The 23,310-nt window shown below is 42.0% G+C and overlaps 3 protein-coding genes across 3 annotated transcripts in view; 1 reads left to right on the top strand and 2 right to left on the bottom strand.

Moving 5' to 3' along the window:
• Nucleotides 1–1,973: 1,973 nt before the first annotated feature.
• Nucleotides 1,974–4,028, bottom strand: pvalb3 (parvalbumin 3). The gene is made up of 5 exons (XM_050060822.1): nucleotides 3,907–4,028; nucleotides 3,343–3,409; nucleotides 2,752–2,884; nucleotides 2,250–2,359; nucleotides 1,974–2,134 (listed from the first exon to the last, which is right to left on the bottom strand). Exons 2-5 carry the CDS (start codon nucleotides 3,401–3,403, stop codon nucleotides 2,109–2,111), a joined length of 330 nt encoding a protein of 109 aa, XP_049916779.1. The 5' UTR covers nucleotides 3,404–3,409; nucleotides 3,907–4,028; the 3' UTR covers nucleotides 1,974–2,108.
• A 3,123-nt stretch (nucleotides 4,029–7,151) lies between these two features.
• On the bottom strand, nucleotides 7,152–8,777 carry LOC126399738 (parvalbumin, thymic-like). Its single transcript, XM_050059957.1, has 4 exons — nucleotides 8,607–8,777; nucleotides 8,352–8,484; nucleotides 8,119–8,228; nucleotides 7,152–7,422 (listed from the first exon to the last, which is right to left on the bottom strand). The coding sequence occupies exons 1-4, from the start codon at nucleotides 8,665–8,667 to the stop codon at nucleotides 7,394–7,396; spliced, it is 333 nt and encodes a 110-aa protein (XP_049915914.1). The 5' UTR covers nucleotides 8,668–8,777; the 3' UTR covers nucleotides 7,152–7,393.
• A 2,596-nt stretch (nucleotides 8,778–11,373) lies between these two features.
• The window catches only part of LOC126400286 (uncharacterized), a 22,732-nt gene continuing 10,795 nt past the window's right edge, over nucleotides 11,374–23,310 (top strand). The window contains exon 1 of the mRNA XM_050060848.1: nucleotides 11,374–11,617. The gene's annotated coding sequence lies outside the window, so the exon portion shown is untranslated. The remainder of the gene's footprint in view (nucleotides 11,618–23,310) is intronic.

Raw genomic sequence — 23,310 nt, forward strand, 5'->3', positions numbered from 1 at the left:
GTTTGCAATATAAAACCATCAAACATCTGAAACCCTTGTGACTTACTGACAGATTACAGGCGCCATCTTGTGGCTGCTTCCCCTCAACGCAGAGCCATCTTGGGGCATGACCTGAGGAGGAATTAAACCTTCACCACCACCTCATACTGTATGAGATGAGAGCTGGATTAACATACAGGGCAGGAGTCGGGTGCATGTGAGTGTGTTTGTGTCTATTTTAAGAGATTACATTTTGTGTTCTTTATTACATCATCACATCTGGATTAGACTTCCAACAATAGTCCCTGTTTATAACGTGAAAGGCAACTTTTAAGGTGAGACTGACTTTTTTAAAGAAGAAGCAACACAATCTTCCTCTTACAAATAAAAAGTTGAATTCATAAGAAATGAAATGCACCACTGGTCAATTTAGCACTCTCAGGGGTTTTGCTGCTATGGCCTTGCTGCTATGTATAAAGAGAACTGAACACTGCATTGGAGGCAGGCCCTCATTGATTCAAGTCCTCAGTTGCACATGAGGCTAAAAAAGTCTGACTTTCTGGGTGTAAAATTACCCAGATCTCCCGCATCGTGGGGCTCATGCATAGACTGTAAAAATATTGGTTGTACCTATTGTGATGTCACCCATTAGTTAGTGGACTCCCATTTTGAAGCCTCCAATTCAGCTTTTGGCCGTCGCCATCTTGGCTTTTTGGAGCCAGAAGCGACCATATTTGGTCAAGAGGCTGGCGCTGTGGAAGAGCGAGGGGTGGATCTGACTGAGAAGCCGAGGACACTATTGGCTGACAGCCTGTCACTCGAAACACACCGCCCTTAATTATGGGTAACTTTAAAAATGTAAACAGGTGATTTGTATAAAAATTCCCCTTCCCTGTACAGTTGTCATGAAGTGAGGGGGGAAAAGAGAAAATAGCTATTTGAACGAGGCTGCTGGAAACATATATTTCTGCTATGGGGTTCTATGGGGACGGACTCGCTTCGCTTCTGGAGCCAGCCTCAAGTGGCCATTCAGAGAACTGCAGTTTTTGGCACCTTCATATTTCAGCCTCAGGCGGGTTGCCACTTGGATTGTGAGCTCAACTAAATGTATCCACTGATTTACAGATGTCTCTTCCACAATGTTGGTCTGTGGGAAAAAGTCTTTTCAGGCCCCATGGCATCATATGACGGACCTGGAAGTTGAACTTCCACAGTTTGGCTATGTCAGATTGCAGTTTACAGAGGTTCATGCTAGCTAATGTTGGCTAATATTAGGTATGGTTTGGAGGCTAATGTCAGCAAACTTTAGGTAAAAATTGCTGTATAATGCACATTACTGAGTAACTTCGCTGACTTTTTGACTCTTCTCCACTTGTGCTGCTGTTGCTTTAAATTAGCATTTTAGCTAAATGTTTACTGTCACTTGTAGCCATAGTCATTGCTGTGGCCTCAGTGGCCTGAGATTTATTCTCATGTGGTCATTTAGTGGATTGATCTAGATAAAATGGTCAGATTTATTTTGTAAAATGTTTTTCCTTTTCCCAGATTCATCATCTTAATCGTCCTCTTTAGTGTAAAAACTGGAGGCTAATATGGGTGTTAAGACCATTTCCTGCATTGTCAGAATGTTACCTTTACTGTCACAACAATTTTTTGTAACTTTGATTCACTGCTTGAAAAGCATATTGAAAACCAGGGTCAGATGTTATTGAAAAAGAACCTTTATTGTTAGCTCATCGTCTGTCCGTTTCCCATAAAAGTGCATCATCACTGATCTCACAGTTAGCAAAACTCACATAGTAAAACGAGGACAGAAGTGAGTGAGAGAGAGAAAGACACAAGTTAACCACGCTATACACTTAGTCAGGTACATTCATCGTGGACAGCAAAGGGGTGAACGTTGCCAGAGAGAGAGAGAGAAAGGGGGGAAGCGGTGTGTCTAAGGCCAGGGGGGTAAAAGGTCAAGTGGGAAGCGGTGTGTCTAAGGCCAGGGGGGTAAAAGGTCAAGTGTATAAAAGCCATGTAGAGTTGAAGAGAGAGAGTGAAAGGGAAGAGGAGAAGAAGAGAGGAGTCTTGGCTCAAGTTGTTCCTTTAGAGTAGTGAAGTAAGATGTTGGTCTGTTGCTTCATTTATGCCTTGACCAGGGCGGCAAACTCTGCAGGGAGACAGAGAAAGAGAGAGTGTTTTTATTTTAAGATCTCTGGAGAGCTTTGCATACATTTGAAGACATTAAATCTGAATTCTTAATAAAGTTCCTCTTATTTTCTCACCATCGCATCCGATCATGCCGTCACCATCAGTGTCACCGGCCTTGAGGAAAGCCTTGGTCTCAGCATCGGTCAGAGCTCTGGCAGAGGAAGAGAAGTTCTGCAGGAACAGCCTGTAGGGGGCGATCAGAGGGAAATACTGAGTGGCACAGTAAATACAGAGTAAGGACAGGAATAGGCATGTAAATATTTCTTCTGCCAGATCATGAATTGAGAGTTTGTAGAGGTCATGTTTCAGAAAATCTCTTCTTATTGTATTGTTCTGGATAATTTAAGATTTCTCAATAAAAAGCACTTAATTTGGCTCAAAATGTAAAGCTGTTCTGTTATCTCCTCTGCTGTGCCATCAGACACCAGAGCTGGCATAGAGTTACTGCTTTTCTACTTCTCAGAAGCTTTGGTGCACTGATATCATCCCCAATTCACTGTGGTCCAAAGAAAGATGATCCCTACACTACAAGGTTCAGAGAAGCTGTAGGTGAAAAGCTTAAGAGATGGTGCCTACTTCAGCTCATCCTCCTCAATGAAGCCACTCTTGTCCTGGTCAATCACGGCAAAGGCCTTCTTGATGTCATCAGCGCTCTTGCCACTAAGACCGACCTTGGCAAAGAAATCCTTGTGCTTGAAAGAGTCGGCAGCTGTGAGGAGACAGAGGAGAGGTCAAGTGATATGGTGTAGATATATCACACAGAGACTGGTGAGTGTTTTACAGCTGCAAGGCCTAGCAGTCCGTTGATACTCTTCCCTGACCTCAGCTTTGTCTGGCGCTCATTTTAGATTAATTTGCAGAGGTGTTTTTCTTACAATTGCTATGCTGATACAAATTACTTTCTGCTAAGATGTGCGGAAATTGCACATTCTGCAAGCTAGCTGCACTGTTAATCCAGCCCCAAGACAACCCCATAGTGTTAAATGCAAAAACATCTGGCTGTAATCTGATGATGTGATTCTCTGTTTGCAACTGAATCCTGCAGTGTTAAGGACAAGAAGTCTTGCAACACAGATCTGACTGTGGATTTTGTGCATGTGTAGCTCCCGTCTAGGCTCTCCTCAACTAAAATATTGCCTGCTGTGTCACTTTTATTGTGGAGTTTACCTTGGCAAGCCGCAAGGGCTGCAGTGATGTCAGCGTCATTCAGAATTCCGGCGAATGCCATTTTTGACTAAGGGAGGAGAGCAGAGGACAAGTCATCAATTCATCAGTTCAACTGCATCAAATCAGACAGGAGTTAAGCTGTTTTACTTTTAAGCTTAGCATGCTAAGTTCCCTCACTGCTTTCAAAGTTACAGAGGTGCATGTAATCTAAAATATATCATGCAATATATTTAACAGTTCCTCTCTGTGAGTATTCCTCTCTGGCATCCCCAAAACACAAGCCACAAATGATCAGAAAAGGTAGTCCAATTATCCCAAAACCAAGCCCTCCAAGGCAAAAGATCAAGTATCCTTTGCAGCTGTGGTTGGTTGGCAATTTTTTTCCCATTTGGTTCCTTAGTTAGTCCAAAGCCAAACTCTGAGCCTCTGATGTTCAGAATCTGGCCCTGTGCGGCCCCTTTGCTTGATTTATATCCCATTGCATGAAGTCGAAGCCCCGAAAACCCTCTTTGAGTCAGGCAAGTAGATTTGCCTAAAGGCCTGCAGCTCCTCAGTGAAACTCACTTTAGGTTTGTCTCCAAAGGTAGAGAGTGGATTCGCCCAGATGAATCTGCTCAGTCACTGCAGTGAAACCCCTCAGCCTCTCCCGCAAGCTTATATACCTTCACTGGCCCGAAATATGATGCATAGGCTATGTAATGGACACTGTGTGCAGCGCAGTCAAAGCAGTGGGTCGAAAAATGTGTCCAGTAGACAGAGCTGTTCTATTTATATGCACATAAATGAAGATGCTTAAATGGTAGGCTAAGTGTAGGCCTATGCAAAAGTGCTTGATATTGCATAGGGCTAATAATATACGCTGCTGATTTGGGTGAAACGTATTCCATGTAGTGGCCATGAAGTTTTGATCTGTTAGACTGTGCAGAGCACCACGGGAGGCAAGAGTGAGGTAAACTTTTATGTTGTGCATTGCAAATTATCAGACAGCTCGAGCAGGCTTGAGTGTGACAGCTGCTTATTCTGTTATCAGGCAGGTTTGTTGATGAAACTTAACTCAGAGACTGTGCCAAAGTGTTTTAAACATTGTATCTAAGACTTCTTAATATAAGTTTTTTTTTTTTTTTATCAAACTCTCTAATGTGACTTTTAAACGTTATCTTTATAATAATGGTTGTGATGTTTGTAAAATATATTGTGTGTATGGCCCTTTAAAATGTCAGCTACATTGTCAGCTGAGCCATCTAAAGTATATTGCTAGATTTTCTTATTTATAAAAAACAATGAGATTGTGTAGTTTATAGCAAAGCACGAGCCACCCTATACTTTTATATCATAATCACCTGTGATGACTTATCACCCACACGTGCCTCTGAACTGTACAGTTTTGGTGCGCCCGTGCGTAATTGGCGTGCGTAAAATGTCTGCAGTGACATTCCAGTGTCGGAAAACTCTGGTTGTTGTGACTGATTATGGCAGCAGATGGTACTGTGGTGACCAAGGTAAAAAAAAACCACATTATATTTTTTGAGTCAGTGTGTCTTCATGTGTTTTTTTTACGCAGATTGTAACATGAATGTCTCCAACAATAACTAACGTTTCTCTGTTCTTGTGTTTAGCGCAATATCATGGAGCGTTTGTGGACAGGCTGAATGAAAGCTGCAGAAAGTAGTAACTACTGAGCCAGAGAGGGGAGGGGTTTGATTGGCTAGTGGGATTAATTGAAATGCTTTAATTGAATAGCGCATATGATCAGAATCTACTCACGCAGCTAAGGAAACGCCAAGCCAGCTCTTATTTTTGGAGCTCAGCCCTTACACCCATTCAGGCCATTCCTCCTTATGGCGATGAAACTATTTGTGTTGCTATTTTTAGGAAACACCATAAACTTACCTCCGTGCCAACACTTGGATGTGTGATTGCTCAATGACACCGAGTTCTTACACAGCACCAGACAATGAAATTAAATGAGGAACTGGTCTTTCCATGCCCATATTTGCACTCATGACGGGTGCAGGCTGTGATGTGACTGTTACACATCAGGTGGCAGTGTTGAGATGATCCTGTGACTGAAATGATATAGAGTTAATATCAGCAGATTTTAATTGACTGCACAAATCATCATATATGTATTGTATGTTATACCTATGGGTATAATAAACTCTCAGTTTAACTGCAGCTTCTAAATAAACTCTTAAAATCTTAAATATGTTGTCTAATTTGTCACTTCCTTCCCCCACACCAGTGGTTTCAGGTGTGTGGTGTCTCAGCAGCCTGAAGGAGCACTTACAGAATAAATATTCTTTTTCATTTCGGTAAAATTAATCTTTGGCTTTAAACATTTGCTGTGGTCAAGTGAGGTCTCTCACCTCAAATGACTCAGCCATTAATACTGCAACTATTCCTGCCCTTCTTCCACATCAGGTTTAAATTACAAATATCTCACAGCAGGGATGAACTTCTGCAATTTGAGACAGCATAGGACGACCCACCCCCATCATGTTCTGATCTGTATATTTGAAATGTACATTTGTTTTTGCAAAATAAGCAGAATACCCACACAGCTCAACCCTACTTTCCCAAACTCAGTAAGCATCTATAGGACTGATAAACACACGTATATTTTAAGAAATCAACAACCACATAAAAGTCTAAGATTTTCTAATGTATGATTTTAAATCAACGACCCTTCTCTGATGCTTGACCTGAGAGCAGGGGTTTGTTTTCTCATGCTGCAGCAGAAATAGAAGTGACCTATATTCCTCTGCCATCTGAGAGAGAGTGGCAAATAAATGTGCTTCATTAACAGAAGTCCTGTAAATGTGCTTGCATAGAAACTTTATCCTGTCCCACAGTTTCTCTGCTGGGTCACTGCGAGTATTCCACCAGCAGCCATCACTGAGCTCTGCCTGCCAGACCCTCCGATCCAGCTGTGCCCCCCCCCCCCCCCCCCCCCCCCCCAGTCTGTAGTTCACACTAATAAACATTTGTAGGCTTTATATTTGGGCTGTAATCGTGGTCCCAAGGAGATAGATAGTGTCTTGTATTGCTCTGACGCCATTTACTTACTTTAAGAGACAAAGGGACACTCTTGGAAATGGTCTGCGAAACGTCTTCAGGTTTTTGCAGTGGCACTGCCAAGGGGTGGCCAAGAGGGCCATGACACAATCGCTACAGTGGCTCCATCTGGCAACCCCTATGAAAACATTTCTGGGAGTGCCACTCTGATGCGGTTTGGCATGTCAGGCTACTAGCCCAGCACCAAGTATTGTACACTCACCTTTTTTCCTTTTATAACTTACGATTCAGACGTTCAAGAGGTCTTTCCCAGGGAAAAAAGTATCTGCAGAGGTCTCTTCCTCTCCAAAACAAATGGGCCAGGTTATTTAAACCAATACAAATACTTAATAAAGCAGTTTCACATAAAAAAGTCAGTGTTTTTGTGAAGCTGATTCTTATTTCAAGGTGATTATACATATTATATTCGGTCTTACACACTGGACCTTTGAAAGAAAAATAGGTGAAATGTTGAGTTCATGTTTTTTTAAGTGTTATCATTTAATTTACACCAAATCACCTTATCTGAGGAGTCAAATTCAGGTTGCCAGAATGACAAACGCTTCATTTGCACTGTGAAAAGTTGCTCCTGGTGTTAATTAGAGAAACCAAAAGCCTCCTGACCCCCTGGACAGGCTGGACCTCTCCTAGTGCTCAATATAACATCACAACACAAGGCTTGTGAGATTATTCTGCTCATGTCTACAAGGGTCTTCCTAAGTATAAACAGGAACAGAAAAACGCACACTTCAGCATTTCACGGAGCAGAGTGTATTTATTTGTACAGTTTTCTGGCAGGGACACATAGCAGAGAGACAAGATTAAATTTGTTGATTACTTTCATTACTTTATCATATTACTTTCTGTTAAAACATATTACTTTAAACACATAAGATCCCTGAATGAGTCTGCGTCATTTACTGTAGCTAAAACACTATAAAAGGAGGTCCACCCTGAGATTATCACCATACAACAAATCATAGGAGTCACATATGCTTTATGATGACTTGACCAGTGCAGAAAACTCTGGAAAAAAAAGAAAAGAAAGAATGTTAGACATTTTTTTTTATTTACAACCATGTGGAAATAAGCAGCAGTAGACAGTCCCTCCAGAATTTCGTGGGCTGGTTTTCTGCATTTGCATTTCTAAAAACATTGCGATGCATGATGCAATGTTTTAGGGGCTTGTCCACATTTGTAAATGAGATACTACTTCCTGTATGATCTGTGTTCTTGGATGTAGTTTGATTTCTTTTTATTTCTATTTCAGCCAACTTCCTATTTTAGTATTTCTTTCAACCTTATTACAAAATTGCATTGTTATATATTAAAAAATACTGTGTTAATTTCACTTTTTAGTCACTATTTGCTTTACCTTTTTTGTAGAATATTATATTATCACTAAGTAATATGTGAGGATTTCGAAAAAGAATGAACAACATTGTAGATGGGTAAATTCTTGTATCTGATTGGCTGTTTTTGCTCTTAGCATTAATAGAAAAATCATGTCATCATTTCAGATTGCTTGTTAAGCTTACTGTAAGTAGTATTAAGTAGCTTGGCGTCGTATTCTTCATACTCAACAAAGCTTTTTCACTGATCTCAATCAACTCTCTGTTTGCTCCTTCTTATGATAAAGCAAATCTTAAAGCCTAATAAACCACAAAAGAAAGTGGACCCCTGAGCAGTATCTACAGTGAAGTGGCCCTCGGACCTGCCTACCTTCCCAGCCGATCTTCCCGTCTCCATCTGAGTCTCCCTCCAGAAGGAAACCTCTGGTCTCAGCTGCAGTCAGGGGCCTCGCTCCTTTGGAGAAGTTCTGCAGGAACAGTCTGACGAAGAGCGGGGATGAAGCGACACATTAAGAAAAAAGTTTGGTGAAATACAGCTTGACTTATGAATTATAGATGGAACAGAATATATGTATAAGATATTTCATGTGTATAAAACTCAACTGTAACTCATCCTGTTCTATGAAGCCGCTTTTGTCCTGATCCAAAATTTTAAAGACCCTCTCGATCTCTGTTGGATTTTTCTTGGATAAACCCACTGTTCTGAAGAACATCTTTGGGTTGAAGGAGTCCTTCGCTGAAAGTGAAATCACAGGCAAAACTTGATTAGATAAAATTATGATGTAATAGACACCTTACATCAAGACAAGAACAATTTTCAATGTAGACGCACTCATTTTAATCACACAATCAGCTCACCTTTACAAGCATTAATAGCCGAGGTGATGTCCGAGGCTGCGAGGAAGTCGGTGATAGCCATGGTGGTAGAGACTCTGCTGTGGTGGATGTTGCAGCCTGGTGCAGCAAGTGTCCACTGATGAGCAAAAGAAACTACTGGTGACAGTGAATCTGCTACGCTCCCTCCCTGGTGTCAGAAACCACCAGTGTCCTTCTGTCTGCTGTCACCTGCAGCTGACCACTTCAGAGAACAGTGTGTGTGTGTGTGTGTGTGTGTGTGTGTGTGTGAGACACTGAAAAGGAGGCTAGAAGACAGACAATCTTGTCATTGCACATGTTAATCGAGAGTGGTTTCTTTAGGGGTCAAAGGTCATAGTAGATTTAAATCTACCTGAGCAGACCCCAGCCAGGTAGCGTATGTCCGTAAATAAAGCTCACAGTCAGCGAGGATATGTTTGGTGCATCTGGAGGGAACCTGGCTGGCCTGTGTTTCCTCTTTGCTCTGGTTTCCAGCCATGGTCGCTGCCTGCTCGTGGTCGTCCCTGGCAGCGATTCCACAGGCTGTAAACATCCTGTTATTATGGCCTCTGTCACTTTCAGGCTGCGCTCCATGGAGTTGTCTCCACTCACAGTCACCTTGTTGTCACATGCTACTTATAGTCAAGAGCTCTGTTCTCAAATGAAGGGTTGCTTGTTTATAAAGACTCTAACACATCTCACGCTACAGTTAATATTAAATTACATTTTTTATACATGTTCTATTCTTTATGAATGCAGGATCGAGGTGCACTAGGTATCTGTAAATTCATTACAAGTTTCTGTGCAAAGCTCTTTGTAACTATAAAGAGTGCCTCAGGAATGAGTCCTAAAACCTGGAAATGAGTTAGCATTTTACCACTGCCGGTTCCCTTGTCTCAGAGTCAGTGGAATTTTTTTAATGGGTTTCTGGTTAGATGCCTGAAATAAAGTCTGTGGTTAACACAAGGTTAAAAGATTTTCACGTTTTGTTCTGACATAAAGACTCCACTTGTGAACTTTAAAGCTGCTATGTGTCCTAAAAAAGGCGGCCGATAACAAGTGGCCAAATGAGACTACAGAACAGCATCACGTTGAACCTCACCAAACACAGCTTTACAGTCTTGTTATGGCAGTGACGTTAGGTCATGTGACCATAGTGTAGTTTGTTTATAGCCTAACATTAGCCTTTTACTTCTGGTGATGCATTTAGGCTTCAATAATCATGAAAAAGGTGTTGATATGTGAGGATTATCTTGCTGAACTAAGCATAGAAAACGTCCCTATACATTTTTATATGTCCTGACTACAATTCATCATATTTCCACATGCACTTGTATCTACTGTTAAGACCTTGTTTTCGTATTTTGAAAAGCAGAGGTAGTCACGTGTGTCCTGGGCCAAAAAATACCCTCCAATAAATGATTAGAGGAAATTACTGCAAGGTATTCAATCATGACATCATGTCAGGAGTGAACTTTTTTTTTTCATTTAGGCCTATTAATTTAATCGTGAGGGTTACTTTGATTAAATATTGGTCAGATTGTGTGCAGAACTGAGATAGTGTGAAGACTTAACTCTCACTTTTCCAGTTATACCCTTTAAGTATCAGAGTAGTATCAGATGGCACTTTAAAATGCATTTATTTATCATGTAAATACATATAGCTTGTATTGTCAGTGATTTAAGTCAGGTGGTAAATTGTTGTACTAGGGTTAGCATGGATCTGCTCATGGGCCCCCCCTTTGACCTTGACCCTGTACCCTTTGACCCTCTCTGACGGCGGGCCTGCTGGTCAAATTAAAACCTCATCTGGCTAAAATAGGATCTTTTTATTGAATTAACATTATTTTGTGTTGAATTAAATGTGTAGAACTGATCAATGAATTTTGTGTCCATTTTTCAGCTGCATTTAGGGTTGAGGTCATGTCTCCTCCTGCAGAACACACACAGTTAAACCAATTAAACCAACAACAGTGGACATACCAAGTGCTACCCGATGATGACAGGATATGCTTGATGGCCATGTTGAGGCTGAGCCATGTTTTGTTAAAATACAAATACAGCACCTAGAAGCAGACATGCATTTTTAGACTTCCTATAAATCCGTCAATGGGAGTCACTGGAAAACACCTGATAAGGAATTCCCACATTTGCAGGTGGCTTGGCAGTTTGTGACAGGAAATGGAGTGTGGTTCGCTGGCAAAGTTCTAGACTTTTGTTCAGGCAAAACACAAAGCCTCCTCATGGTTTCTCTCTACACCACATTTGACCCCTTTAATGGAACTGAAATGCACTCGATGTGACTTTGTGTGGACTTTTCCTGCTTGCTTGTGCCATTATGATGTGAAAAGCAAGTTTTCCACAGTTTTAATCCGCACATGTCTTTATAGCTCCCATGTGTGAGGGGCTACCAGAGCGCTGTAGCTACTGCGTCATACCGGCCGCAACAGGCAGCACGTGTGGGCCCAAGGCCTGGCAAGAGTGACGCGAACGTTGCTTCCTCAGGATGGACTCAGTGAGGCCTGCAGCGACCAGAGGGGCAGAGGAATGACAAAAACATCCTCTGCCTCCCCCTCACGTACCTGCCCCCCTCAGCCTTGTCCCTTTCCATGCTCCCATGCTTGTTTTCAGGAAGACCAGGCTTCCTGAGTGATGGAGTGGTGGATGAGAGGAGGAAGAGGGGGATGGTAGAGAAAGGAAGAGACAGACACAGAGAGAGATGGATGGGGACAGGGATGATGGTCCTGTGCACGTAGTGATTTGGGGGAGTTTGTTGCGTTGGTTATTTTCTTGAAAGGCAGGTAGCTGTAACCCTCCTTGATAGAAAACTTTTTTGTATCTGGGGAGCAAGGCAGACAAGGAGTGGCCTTATGTGCTACGGGGCTTAATTTGAGGAATATAAATGTATTTCGTGTACATATTAAGATCATGCAGGGACTTTTCCATGCCTCCCACTTGTGTTGGGGAATTCTGAGCGATGGGACAATGAGCACAGAGCATGGAATCCAGCAGAGGTAAGTACAAACACAAACAGATGGTAAGTTGCATTTTACACAGACTAAAGAACAAGACAGTATTTTATTCTTGTCTTGATCTGAATTAGTTTGTACAAGTCTGCATGTCTATGATATATAGTTACAAAGCTCATCTTATTAGTAAGTGAGCTGGTAGACATTCATTCAGTGTCGCTCAAGGACACCTTGACAGGATGTATCATAGATGCACTCACACATACTGGCTTTTGGGGGGATTTCTTAAATGAGATTTGGCTTACGTTGCGCTTTTACCTCTGTCGCCTCAGTCAATATTATTAAGTAATCACAGAACTACAAATTGCTCCCATTGAGTGTGTATAAATAGGAGACACTATGAGGGAATTTGTCCATTTCAGGCTAAAAAGTGTCACATAAGTGCACCCCATTTACCATTTAATATTTTTTTATGAGTACTTCTAAAGTGGTTTAATTCTAAAATTTGCTCTAAATAATATCTGTGTCATTTTTTGTTAAACTGGGGCACTTAAGCCTCTGTGGCTGAGGATCTCCACCCAAAGGAACATATAGGGTTTTTTTTTAATCATGAAGTCAGCCAGTGTTAAAGGAACACTTTACCCACAGAATGTCCATGTCGTTCCATGTTACCTTGAATTCTTGAAGGATACTTAATTTTTCTTGCAAGCCTTGATGGGAAATGGTGAATACATTTATTTATTTATTAAATGACTGGGGACCACACCATACAACAACTAACAACAGCAAAACAATATCAAAACATCCTTTAACAAACCACACAACTCATGCAGTATAATCCAAGTCTCATTTATCCAGTGGTATGCTCTGTACTTCCCAAACACTTGCATTTTAGCTTAAAAAAACCCTTAGTATTGGACTCTTTGAAGAGAGCATAAATACATTTTTCTTCCAGTTCAGTTTTAAATACAAAGATTTGGGCAAAAATGCATGTGTGTGGAAAGTACTGAGCATACAACTGGATAAATGAGACTTGGATTATACTGCACGAATTATGTGAGAGTTTGTAAGTGGATGTTATGTTATAGTTTTGCTGTTGTTAAATGTGCTCCGAATTAATTAATAAATCAATATGATTGACATTTTCCATGTAGGCGTGCTAGAAAAACAAAGTTCTCTTCATGAATTCAAAGTAACGTAGCATGACAATTAATATACAAATGGTCATTTTGTGGGTGAAGAATTCCTTTAAGCTTTGGATTCCTACATGATCATTTAAATAGCCTGCATTTTACATTCATATACATGACTAGTCAAATCTGTCTGTCACCATTTATGCGTGCTAGAATAAATGTTTGCAAAGCCCAAAAAGTTAAATCATAAGCTGTTAAGTTTATTTTGCAAATACTGCAAATACCTTGGTGAGAAGAAAAACAGGAGAAATATGAAGATGGGAAATGTTGTTGTAGTTGTTATTGTTTAACCTCACAGGTTTGCTTCTCTGTTTATAACCTTCATATATATTTGTGTAACAGAAAAGGTCTTAACATCAATAAATCAAGATTTTTGAGACATTTTAAAGGCGCTGTATGTAAGAATGTGGCCAAAACGGATACTGCACTCAAATTCAAAATACTGCTGCGAATCGTGTCCGCCCCCCCTCCCCTACAGATTCAAGGTTGCTTGACAGCGGCACACTGGAGACTGATTTGTTTGCCCACGGGCGGCTGCCATGGCAGGGCCGCGTCACCGCGTCTTTGATCTTTGGTTTTCCAGCGGACCGTTCGGGCAAATGTCCGGCTTCTCTCTAACGCTGCTGCCGGGATACAGCGGAGGAGGAGCCGGCTGCTAATGCTATGTACCGGGACACTGCTAAGAATTGGGCCACACTGCCAACGAAGTGCTGCGAAGCGCAGCGCACCGAAATTCTACTCGAAATTCACATCAGACACGCATTTCTCCACGCCGGTCGACAAGCGCTTCTGCTCCCAGCTGTTGTCTCCGTCACATTTGGGGCTGTTTTTCCATCATGGGTATCTCTCTCTGTTTGCGTGTGTGTGCCCCAACCCCCACCCCCTATAGCTGGCCCACTCTGTATGTGTGTGTGTGTGTGTCTCTCTCTCTCTCTCTCTCTCTCTCTCTCTCTCTCTCTCTCTCTCTCTCTTTCTTGTGTGTGTGTGTGTGTGTGTGTGTGTGTGTGTGTGTGTGTGTGTGTGCGTTTGTGGTTGTGGGTGTGTGTGTTCGTGTTCATCTCTCTCGCGCTCTGTTTAGATACCACTGACTAATATGTATATAAACACACACACATATATACATCGCATTTGTCAAATGGGGTGTTTTATTTTGAAATCTGTTTTATTCTGAAAATTTACCGGATGCTGTTGTTGTTCCTTTGTGTGACTTCCTGCCCGGTTTGACACATGCGCGGCGCGGCCGGTGTGGATGGCACAATCGGTTAACATGGGCGCCAAAAGGAAACTGGCTTCGCTTCGAGGCTATTCACAGCGCTTCCGTGTCCGGTGTGGCCCTGGCGTAATGCTGCTTGCCGTGCTGCTGTAGCTCAGTCGTAACTGTAACTGATGCTGAGACTCTACTGATTGTGTGACTGGTAGACGGCGGTGGGTGGCGCAACAGTCCAAAACACAAATTCAAAACATAAACATGATTTGCGGACCATAAAATTTTATTTTAAATGCAAATATTCTGGCTGTACTATTGTTGTCGGTGAGATCAGTATGTTATATGAACATTCCTTAGTCTCTGTGACATATTAGGAGGATTTTATGACTATTTGCTTTAGATTTCTTACACATAGCTCCTTTAAGTGAAAAAAGTAGCCTTTTCCTTGATATTCATAGTGACCTTTAACCTTCCTATGTTTAGAAAGAATAAATAGGCTATAAGAGATGCTTTGGATAACGTTTCAGATTTCAGACGTCTGTGTTTAAGGCCTTCAGTCGAAGCTATTTATGTTGAAAGCCATTTTAATTCAGATGGATGATATTGTTATCAGGTTCGACTTAATGTCCCGCTGCATGCTTAACTAAATCTCTAAGTCCCTCTGTAATGCCTGAGGCGTCTGACTTCTCAGACAGACCTGTTCATCCACACAGTAGAAAGTGGTCGCTCCTCCTTTTTCCTGGGCTCAGTTACTGCCTCTTCTATTTCTATCTGACCAGCTGTGATGTGGGCATGCCAGTGACGCTCTCAAATTCAGCCAATACGCCCCCCCTCCACCTGTGCTTTAAGCTCCACCCTCCACTCTCACTAACAGTTTCATCTCACACCACTGCTTTGGCACCAATCTCTCAATCTGTGCGGTTATCTGAGGCATTCGAGGTGTCTGTGTCTGTGTGCGCATGTTAATCTCTTCTTTACTCCCTGTTTTGACATCAATCACTCAAGCCTGGATGCATGTGAGTTTGTATCTGTACAGCCTGTAAACGGGCCCATCCAAAAATACATCCAAAAGTATGATAATGCTCCATGATAAACTACATGTAAAAGTAAAAGAGCAACTCTTTGAGGACTAATGTTGATTGACAGTTGAATGTGGTCACTTTAAAATGGCCAATGGGAACATGGCATCCAGATATTTCAAAATGACTTCAGCCTACCAACCAATCCGTCTCCAATTTAGGTATGATCTGAAATGTTCTCATTATTAAGGTAAAAGAGGTTCAGTACCAAGTGAGTTTGAATAGCCTCTTGATTGACCAAAAACAGAAGACATATTTTAGCTCTCATAAATATCAGAGAACAACATTTAATCTAAAAAGAGAGACACTTTTTTGTTTCCTTGCTCAAAGTTAAGGATGAGATAATTAAATCCAATCTCATATTTCTGTATATTAGCAAACTCTAAAGGTACAGATGGCAACCAGGCCTCCAGGAGGTGCATTGCGCTTTGAAGCCAATTTTCATAGTGGCCAAACAGTGGAATTACAACTCCTGAGTCTGTCACATGATGTCATTGGGCCTAAAAGAAATTTTCCTATAGGCTTACATTGGGAAAGACATCTGTAAATAAGTGTAGGTAAGTGTTAAATAAATGTTTTTGAGCATCACAACTGCAAATGACTTGTTTTGCTATTAGGATTTGATCCATTCATCCCAAAAACATTTTTGAAAGTGTAGTAGAGAAATCATTTTATCCCACTCAAGTCAGTGAATTGCTAAGCTGGAAGTATTCAGCTTGACCAGCAGAAGTCTCTAGTGCGCCCGTTTAATAAGCCCAATGATGCAGAGGCTGCTCCAATCATTCGGGTAATTTCATACATGACAGTTACATTTTTGGCTTCATGCACCACCGAACAATTTCCATAGGAAGGAGCAAGGTCCTGCCTCCAATGCTGTACCCAGGTCTTTTTTTTTTTTTTAATATCCATGCTAGCAACCAGCTATCTTATCTTAGGACAAAGATTACAAACAGGGGGACACAGGTAACTTGTTTTAGCCAGCTTTGTTTATTTCATAGAAAAACCAAAGTGAAAAACACAACAATCTTTCGTTTGACATTGGGTTATGTTCCAGGCAATTTCTTGGCAACTGGTGCTTGCCTAGAAATAGACTGCTCCAGGGATGATGTTTTTCTGAAGACTGGCGGCAATAAACAAACTACACTACAGTTGAATGTCTTAGTGTCGCCCCCACAGTGTAGCTATAAAGCTGTGTTCAGTGTAATGGCATTCTGTAGTTTCATTTAGCCACTTGTTAGCAACACCCTTTTTTAAAAACAAGCATAAAAGCTTCAAAATTCACGAGTAGGGTATTTACTTTCGTGTTCCCACCACCAAATCAAACAGGATCAGATTCCTTAAAGCAGCTTCAGGATAAGAAGTAACTCCAGAATCTGAGCCAAGTCCTCAATGAGGGCGCGTCTCAAGCCCATTGTAGGAGGGAGTTTCCAGATGTAAAAAGCGGAACAGGGTATTTACTTTAGTATTTTTTGTTGTAGAACAATACATAAAAGTCTTAAGCTTGTGTAACCACAGAACTTATTTCAGGCATCTAACCATCTAACCGCTGACTTTGACACAAGGGAACTTATTTCTTGGTTTTAGGACTCATTCCTGGGGCACTGTATAGTATGGCACACTCCTGCCTGCTAGCTGTTTCCCCATTTCTAGCATTAATGCTAAGCCACATTAGCCTGCTAGTAGCTTCATATTCATACAGACACGAGGGTGGTATGAATCCAGCAAATAAGAACATTTCTCTAAACTTTTCCTTTAACGTATAAAACACCTGCTTGCAGCGATGAGCTGGTGTTGACCTGGTTTAACACAGGCTCTGCCGGGTAGATTTACTGCAAGGATGAAATACGTGTGAAATTCACAGAAGTGCAGCCGTTTCTCTCTTCTGCGTCCTGGCAGCTCTGTTTTTTATCTGTTTGAACCGTAACTAAGGGGGAATCCTGACTCAATGCATTTTTGATTTAAATGTGTTTGCTGCTGTGCAACTGGATCGGGGCCTGGTGAATACCAGCCAGCTTAGGATGCAAGCGATAGGATCTGTGATGGGGTAAGGGGGGTTGACGAGTTTGGGAAGGTGAAGTTGGGGACTCCCTCGGGTGACTCTGAAGAGAGGAGGGAGGAGAGATAGTGGTGTCAGGGAGAGAGGCTTGGTTTCGATTTATAGGTGTCCTCGGAAAGCTGCATGTACAGGACGCAGAAAGATAGACGCTGGCGCTATATTACTTCTAAACAGCCTTCTCTCCACATGTCAAGCCCTAAACAAGTCAGGAGCCTATCGATGTTCCTAGGGTCCTATGTTCGTCAGCTCAGTATCCTCCTCATATGACACAGTAAGGAGATCTGTCGAAGGGTTCATGTCCTCAGTCATGTTTTTTCGCTTGTTCAAATGTTTAATGTATTTTGTCCTCCACTATGTTGAAATCACCCACCTACAGCCCACTGATGTTACTCTCTTTGAGACCTATGCAGTCATATTTACAGGCATATTTGCTCAAGCCATTTATATCCCCACTGTGTCTGAACGAAATGCATTTGAAGTGTCCATCTTCATTTGTTTTTTTGCAATTAGAACTGCAAAGGTAGCCCTTACCAATCTCTGAAGACACAACTCCAAGCCCTTAGGAACTTAGGACCCTGGGAACATAGGGATGACCCAAACAAGTGTCCATATTAAAGTAAGGCTTCAACATGAAAGCACAGTGTCCAGTTTCCTGTTCCTATAGTGTGAGGTAGTGTGATATACCCCAGGGCAGCGCCTGATTCCCAAATAAAGATATTTATGTATATTCCACTGCCGCAGGCCTCTGTAAACCTCATCACATTTAAGATTAGCCGCTGAAACAGATCTGCTCTTATCTGATCGGGGCTGTGTGTGTGTAAATGAGAGCTCTGTCAACGAGCGCTCAAGCTCAGCTTCTCCATAAACGCTTTAAACCAGTCGAGAAGTCCCACAGCTGTCTCGGCCTGTGGGCGCTCACAGGAGTCGGGTGTGCCTATGTGAGTGTGTCAGGTCAGAGGTCAGAGCCCGGGTGTGCCTATGTGAGTGTGTCAGGTCAGAGGTCAGAGCCCTGCTTTTCAGCACCTTTCCGCCGTCTTTTTTCCCCTCCTGACATTGTGTGTGTGTGTGTGTGTGTGTGTGTGTGTGTGTGTTAACTTTATCTTATGGCTGAAATATCATTTCGCCCTGCTTAGCTGCTCCCTTAGCTGTGGTTTGATTTCAGGATGAGATGAGGTAAGTGTTTACATACGTACACATTTGCGGTCGTTGCTCAACCTTTTAAAGCGCAGGAGCAGATATGGGCCCTCATGAAGTGACAGACAGGCACAGGCCTTTCACCAGTGGTTTTAGTGCCAGGCTGATGTGATGGCTAAGTGTTAAAAGCTGCTGTCTTTCTTGCTCTTTGATGCTTGTTCAGCAAGGGCAGGTGAGAGCAAAGACATTGAACATGTCAAAGGAAAAAATGCAAAGGGAAAATTAAATAATTTATAATTTGATTTTGCATTGCTATGGCTTTACTTGTCCTAACAAGGTTCAGTTTGTGTCTCTGCTTTTCAAATCCACAACCCTATTCCCCACACTGAGACTATAACAGCTGCACTCTACTGCCGTCTAGTGGTTGAACACCGCAATAACATTTACTGTGACCTGGAAAATAACATTTCTGCTCTTAATTATCATGTTCACGAATCCTTTTGTGTGTTTGCTCTCCATTTGTGACGCTCCTATATCCTATAATCCTATAAACAATTTAGACTTTTACATCATTAGATTTATATATAAAAAAGAATGTTAACACCTCACACAGAGACACCCTTACATTTGAGTTACATTTTCAAGGTTCTGAATATGAAATCTCAGAATGTGTTTATTTTTCAACAAAATGTTTTATCCTTTGTATTCTGCACAACACTGGAACACTTGGCACTCAAAAAGTCACGGCTGAAACAAAAAAAATCCATGCAAATGTGAGCTTTAAAGTGTACATATTCTGTATCCTGCAAGTTATTGTTGTCTATTAATGGCTGCAGTGTGAAAGCAGTGACGTTCCCTTGGAAACTAAATAAAAGCACCGTAACCTTCTGTCATTGGCTGTTCCCACTCAAATCCAGTCGAGGTCAGGTGTATCCAGATGTGTTTCTAGGACTTGAGGACATTCGGGGCTTAGATCTGACTTGTCTTACAGGCTGCAGGGATCCTCCTCTGACCCTTTTTTGATAGAGCATTTTACTGGAATTACATTTCAAGGCAACAGCTTGGATATGTTTACTTCCTGTAAACTGGTGTCACTCACACACACTGCAAAACAGCTGGTCAACAGGAAACATAGAGGGACCCATTTATTTTGAAACAGTCTGTAAACAAGCTCTATTTTGATTATTTTCTATGTAGTCTGGCAACTTACAAACTACATAAATAAATAAAAGAATAAATAAATAAACTCATTGATGGCAGAATCAAACTACTGTAATAGCAAATAAGCAGATACACCGCAAACAAGAGAGCTGAATTGCTTCTTCTTTTAATTTAGTCTTCACTTGACTTTAGGCTTCACTTGTGGGGTGTATGTAATGCAATGTGTCTGGTTGTTTGCATGACACGGGGTATTCTCAGGTGGTGGGCATGTGTACAGAACCATATATGGAGTTCACTCAGCACATGATCACCCTGCTGCTGATTGGATTCAGTGTATGTCACAACAAACCTGATGAAGCAATGGGTAAAACGTGTTGTTTGTAACATTTCAAGTGAAGACTAAATTAAAAGAAGAAGCAATTCAGCCGTCTTGTGTGCGGTGTATCTGCTTCTCTGCTATCAGTCGAATAAATAAATAAAATTCAGTGTGAATCGGTTTAGTTTCATCCATGAATTAGAAAATGGTTGGGGAGCATCCGACATCCTATCACGGGCAAGATTTGACTTGCAGGCCATAAGTTGAGTATCACTGGTTTGGTGTGTAGGATTTAGTGACATCTAGTGGTGAGGTTGCAGATTGCAACCAACTGAAACTTCTCCCATGTGCCAAAAGTGTAGTAGAATTACAGAGGCTGACATGAAAACGCAAACGAACCTATGTAAAAATGGTCCAGTGTTTGGTTTGTCAGTTCTGGGCTACTGTAGAAATGACATGCAAACTCCATGGAGGACAACCTGCCCTGTTTGTAGATATGTTCTAAGATAATGAAAAGTGAAAAAAAAAAAAAAAAAGATTTCAGGTGATTCTACACGAATGAAAACATAGTTAAGAATACTATATTCCATTTCTGCCAGTATGTCCTCCTAAATTCTGCAGACTGCTCCTTTAATTCTTGTCTTTCAGCAGGGTGATTACCTGCCAAGTCAAACACACTTTATGTAAACAAGATATGTTTCTCCCTCTCTCATGAAATGTATTCTATCTGATGAATGATGGAGTAATAAATGACTCTCAATAATCCATCCTCTTATAACGTCAGGAGATAAATAAATACACCCCCACCCATCCAAACCACCCTCCTCACACAACTCTCTCCCCTCCCCATCCTGTCTCTGTCTCTCTACACCTTTTCATACAAACACACACTCCCCCCTCCTCTTTTTCACTTACACACACTCACACTTCTCCCAATTTGGCAGTGCCCTTGGCAGCAGCGGTGCTAGTTCAGGCGGGCAGGGTTCCCAGGTCTGGACTGAGGAAGAGCAGGTGTACTGCTGTCAACAGAGGCTCATAAATACTCCAGTCGGCGATCTGAGATGGATTACACGTTTATGTCATCATATTAAAGACACTCTGTCAGCAAACACTTTTAAGACCCTATAATCTCCCGCCGAAGAGAAAAGTCTTTTCTCCCCAGAAAGGGAGAGGGCTCACCGCTGTGCAGCATAGCAAGTGCTGATCTGCAACAAATTAAACATTCAGCTGACAACCAGATGCAAAGCTGCACCCTGGTCTTTATCATTTAAAATGTGCCTCGGCTTCCTTTACATCCTCACTGAGGAGGGCATTTCAGTTTAATTACCGTTGAAGACACGCACCCTGAACAAATATGTACACATCAGTGACATGTTTACCACTCTATATGTTGTTATTTTAGTGTCATGTTTCACTCCCTCCCGGCCCCTCTCCTCTCCTCTCCAGCCGTGAGACCCCTCTGTGTCCAAATAAAGGCTGCAAACAGCACTACCGGCGTTCTTACTGGATGTTTAGCTTTCCCATATTACCCACAGTGCTTTGCGGGGGCCTCAATCCATTGGACAGCTCCATGTGTTCCTCTTCAGGCCTCGGGCATGGTGTAGAATAAGCCCAATGCTCTCCAATTACCCTCCTCTCACGGATTGTTTGGTGTCATTCGCCGTCTGCTGCCGGCTGGATATGATGATTCTGCGCCCACAGTGTAAAAGGATAGTTCTACAGTTCTCCTGGCATGTGCTGTACACGTTACAGCTCAATCAGAGCAGTAAGATATAGCGGGACCAAGCCAATTAATAAAAAATTCAAGCTGAAGTGACACCCTGGTGCTCGGGCTTGTTCTCACCCCCTGTACTACAACAAACACATTCTTTATTCTCGTTCACCTGCTGATGCCCGTGAGGTCAGGTTTCCCTGTGTATTATAGGGAATTGTGGGACTGAGACTCTGTAGGCATGATTAGAAAGTTGGCTGCCACACCTCTGGCTAAATGAGCAGAGTAGCTCAGTAGGGAAATGATGCTTTCTCCTGCTTAAATTAACTACATCAGATAATATAATACAACTATTAGGCTTCCTCACCTTCCACCCAGTCGGTCAGAGGGCCTGAAACCAAAGAGGTATCACTCATTCATCTGACATTTGGATGCAGAAGTTGTCGAGATATCAGATTATGAACATCTCCAGACACAGCACATCAATCATAACTCCAATGTGAAAATAGAATGTCCCGGAACAAGCTCCCATTTTGCGCCTGTGAGAAGGCTTTCAGCTTCGCGGCTGTATCACATCCTCACATGTCCTGCTAAGTGCAGTGAAAAAAGAGTTGACTACATTGCAACACTGTACTGTAAGTAGGCAGAGCGCTCCGGCTGACCTGAAATGGGCCCGTGGGTGCAGGTTGCTGGGGGACATGATGCCTCTGAGGACAGCTCAAGGGAGAGGTGTAAAGGTAGCAGAAAGCAAAATCAGAGTAGAGAACACCATCTGTCCATCTCTATGTCTTCTTTACCGTCTATTTTCCCCTTTTCTTTGCTCTTTTATTTCCCCTCTCTTGGGAACCAGAGGTGGACTGAATGGTGACATTGTTGCCTCCTGGAAACAACATCCTGATGCTGTCTGAGTGTGTGAAGCAGAACTCCAGCATCAGTGATTTTGTTGCCAGGGGGATGACTATACCAGCGGGAACTTCCTAATAAATGTAGCTGTGTGGAAGTTACATGATAATGATCATAATGATGATGATGATGATGATGATGATGATGAACTTAACAGTTCAACTGATCTCAGCAGAAGTACAGGAGTATGTACAGTAGCAGTAGTGATTGTAGTAATAGTAGTGGCCTTGTAATAGTACATATAACAGTAGTAATGAATGGAATAGAATAGAAGCTGTTCTGAATCTGGAAGTATAGGTCTTTAAGGCTCTGTAGCGTCTTCCAGATGGCAATATTGCAAACAGTTCATGAAAGGGGTGGGTGCTGTCCTTAGTTATGCTGCAGGCTCTGCTGTGGCAGCGAGACCTGTAGGTGTCCTCAAGGGGGGGCAGTGGGAGACCAATGATCCTCTGTGCAGTTGTTATGATCCCCTGCAGTGCCGCTCTGTCAGCTGCCGATCAGTTTCCATACCAGACTGTAATGCAGTATGTCAGTATGCTCTCTACCGGGCAATGGTAGAAAGACTAAAGCAGTCTGGCATCATCTGAGCAGTAGCATCAGTAATTTTCAGTGTTGAAGGGGAGTGAATGCATGTAATTAAACTAGCACAGTAGTTGGAGTACATTTTGAAGTAGCTTGCTGGTAGTTTGATTACAATCATATTTGCATAGTGATTCAAAAAGATAAAAAACCTTTTTGCCGTTTTTTTTTTGTATGTGTAGTTAACTACAATTTTGGGCCATAAATGAACAAGATGAAATTTTTGTTTTGTTTTGTTTTACCGTTGTTTCTCTACTGCTGTTGAACCACATTTCACAAGCTCCACCCCCTTCCCCCGTCACCCTGTCACACATGTGCAAGTCTCAAGTAAGTCTCAAGTCTTAACCTTCAAGTCTCAAGTAAGTCCCAAGTCATTTTTTCTTGGGCAAGTCAAGTCAA

Source organism: Epinephelus moara, chromosome 13, assembly GCF_006386435.1.
Source record: "Epinephelus moara isolate mb chromosome 13, YSFRI_EMoa_1.0, whole genome shotgun sequence".
NCBI lineage: Eukaryota > Metazoa > Chordata > Actinopteri > Perciformes > Serranidae > Epinephelus > Epinephelus moara.

Bases quoted from the DNA above. Each gene is read 5' to 3' on its own strand.
- pvalb3 (XM_050060822.1), bottom strand. From the start codon at position 3,403: ATGGCATTCGCCGGAATTCTGAATGACGCTGACATCACTGCAGCCCTT. The intron at 2,360-2,751 runs GTAGGCACCATC...CGCCCCCTACAG, and splicing joins ATTGAGGAGGATGAGCTGAA to GCTGTTCCTGCAGAACTTCT. The intron at 2,135-2,249 runs GTGAGAAAATAA...GTCTCCCTGCAG, and splicing joins CGGCATGATCGGATGCGATG to AGTTTGCCGCCCTGGTCAAG.
- LOC126399738 (XM_050059957.1), bottom strand. From the start codon at position 8,667: ATGGCTATCACCGACTTCCTCGCAGCCTCGGACATCACCTCGGCTATT. The intron at 8,485-8,606 runs GTGAGCTGATTG...TTTCACTTTCAG, and splicing joins GGCTATTAATGCTTGTAAAG to CGAAGGACTCCTTCAACCCA. The intron at 8,229-8,351 runs GTTGAGTTTTAT...GCTCTTCGTCAG, and splicing joins ATAGAACAGGATGAGTTACA to ACTGTTCCTGCAGAACTTCT.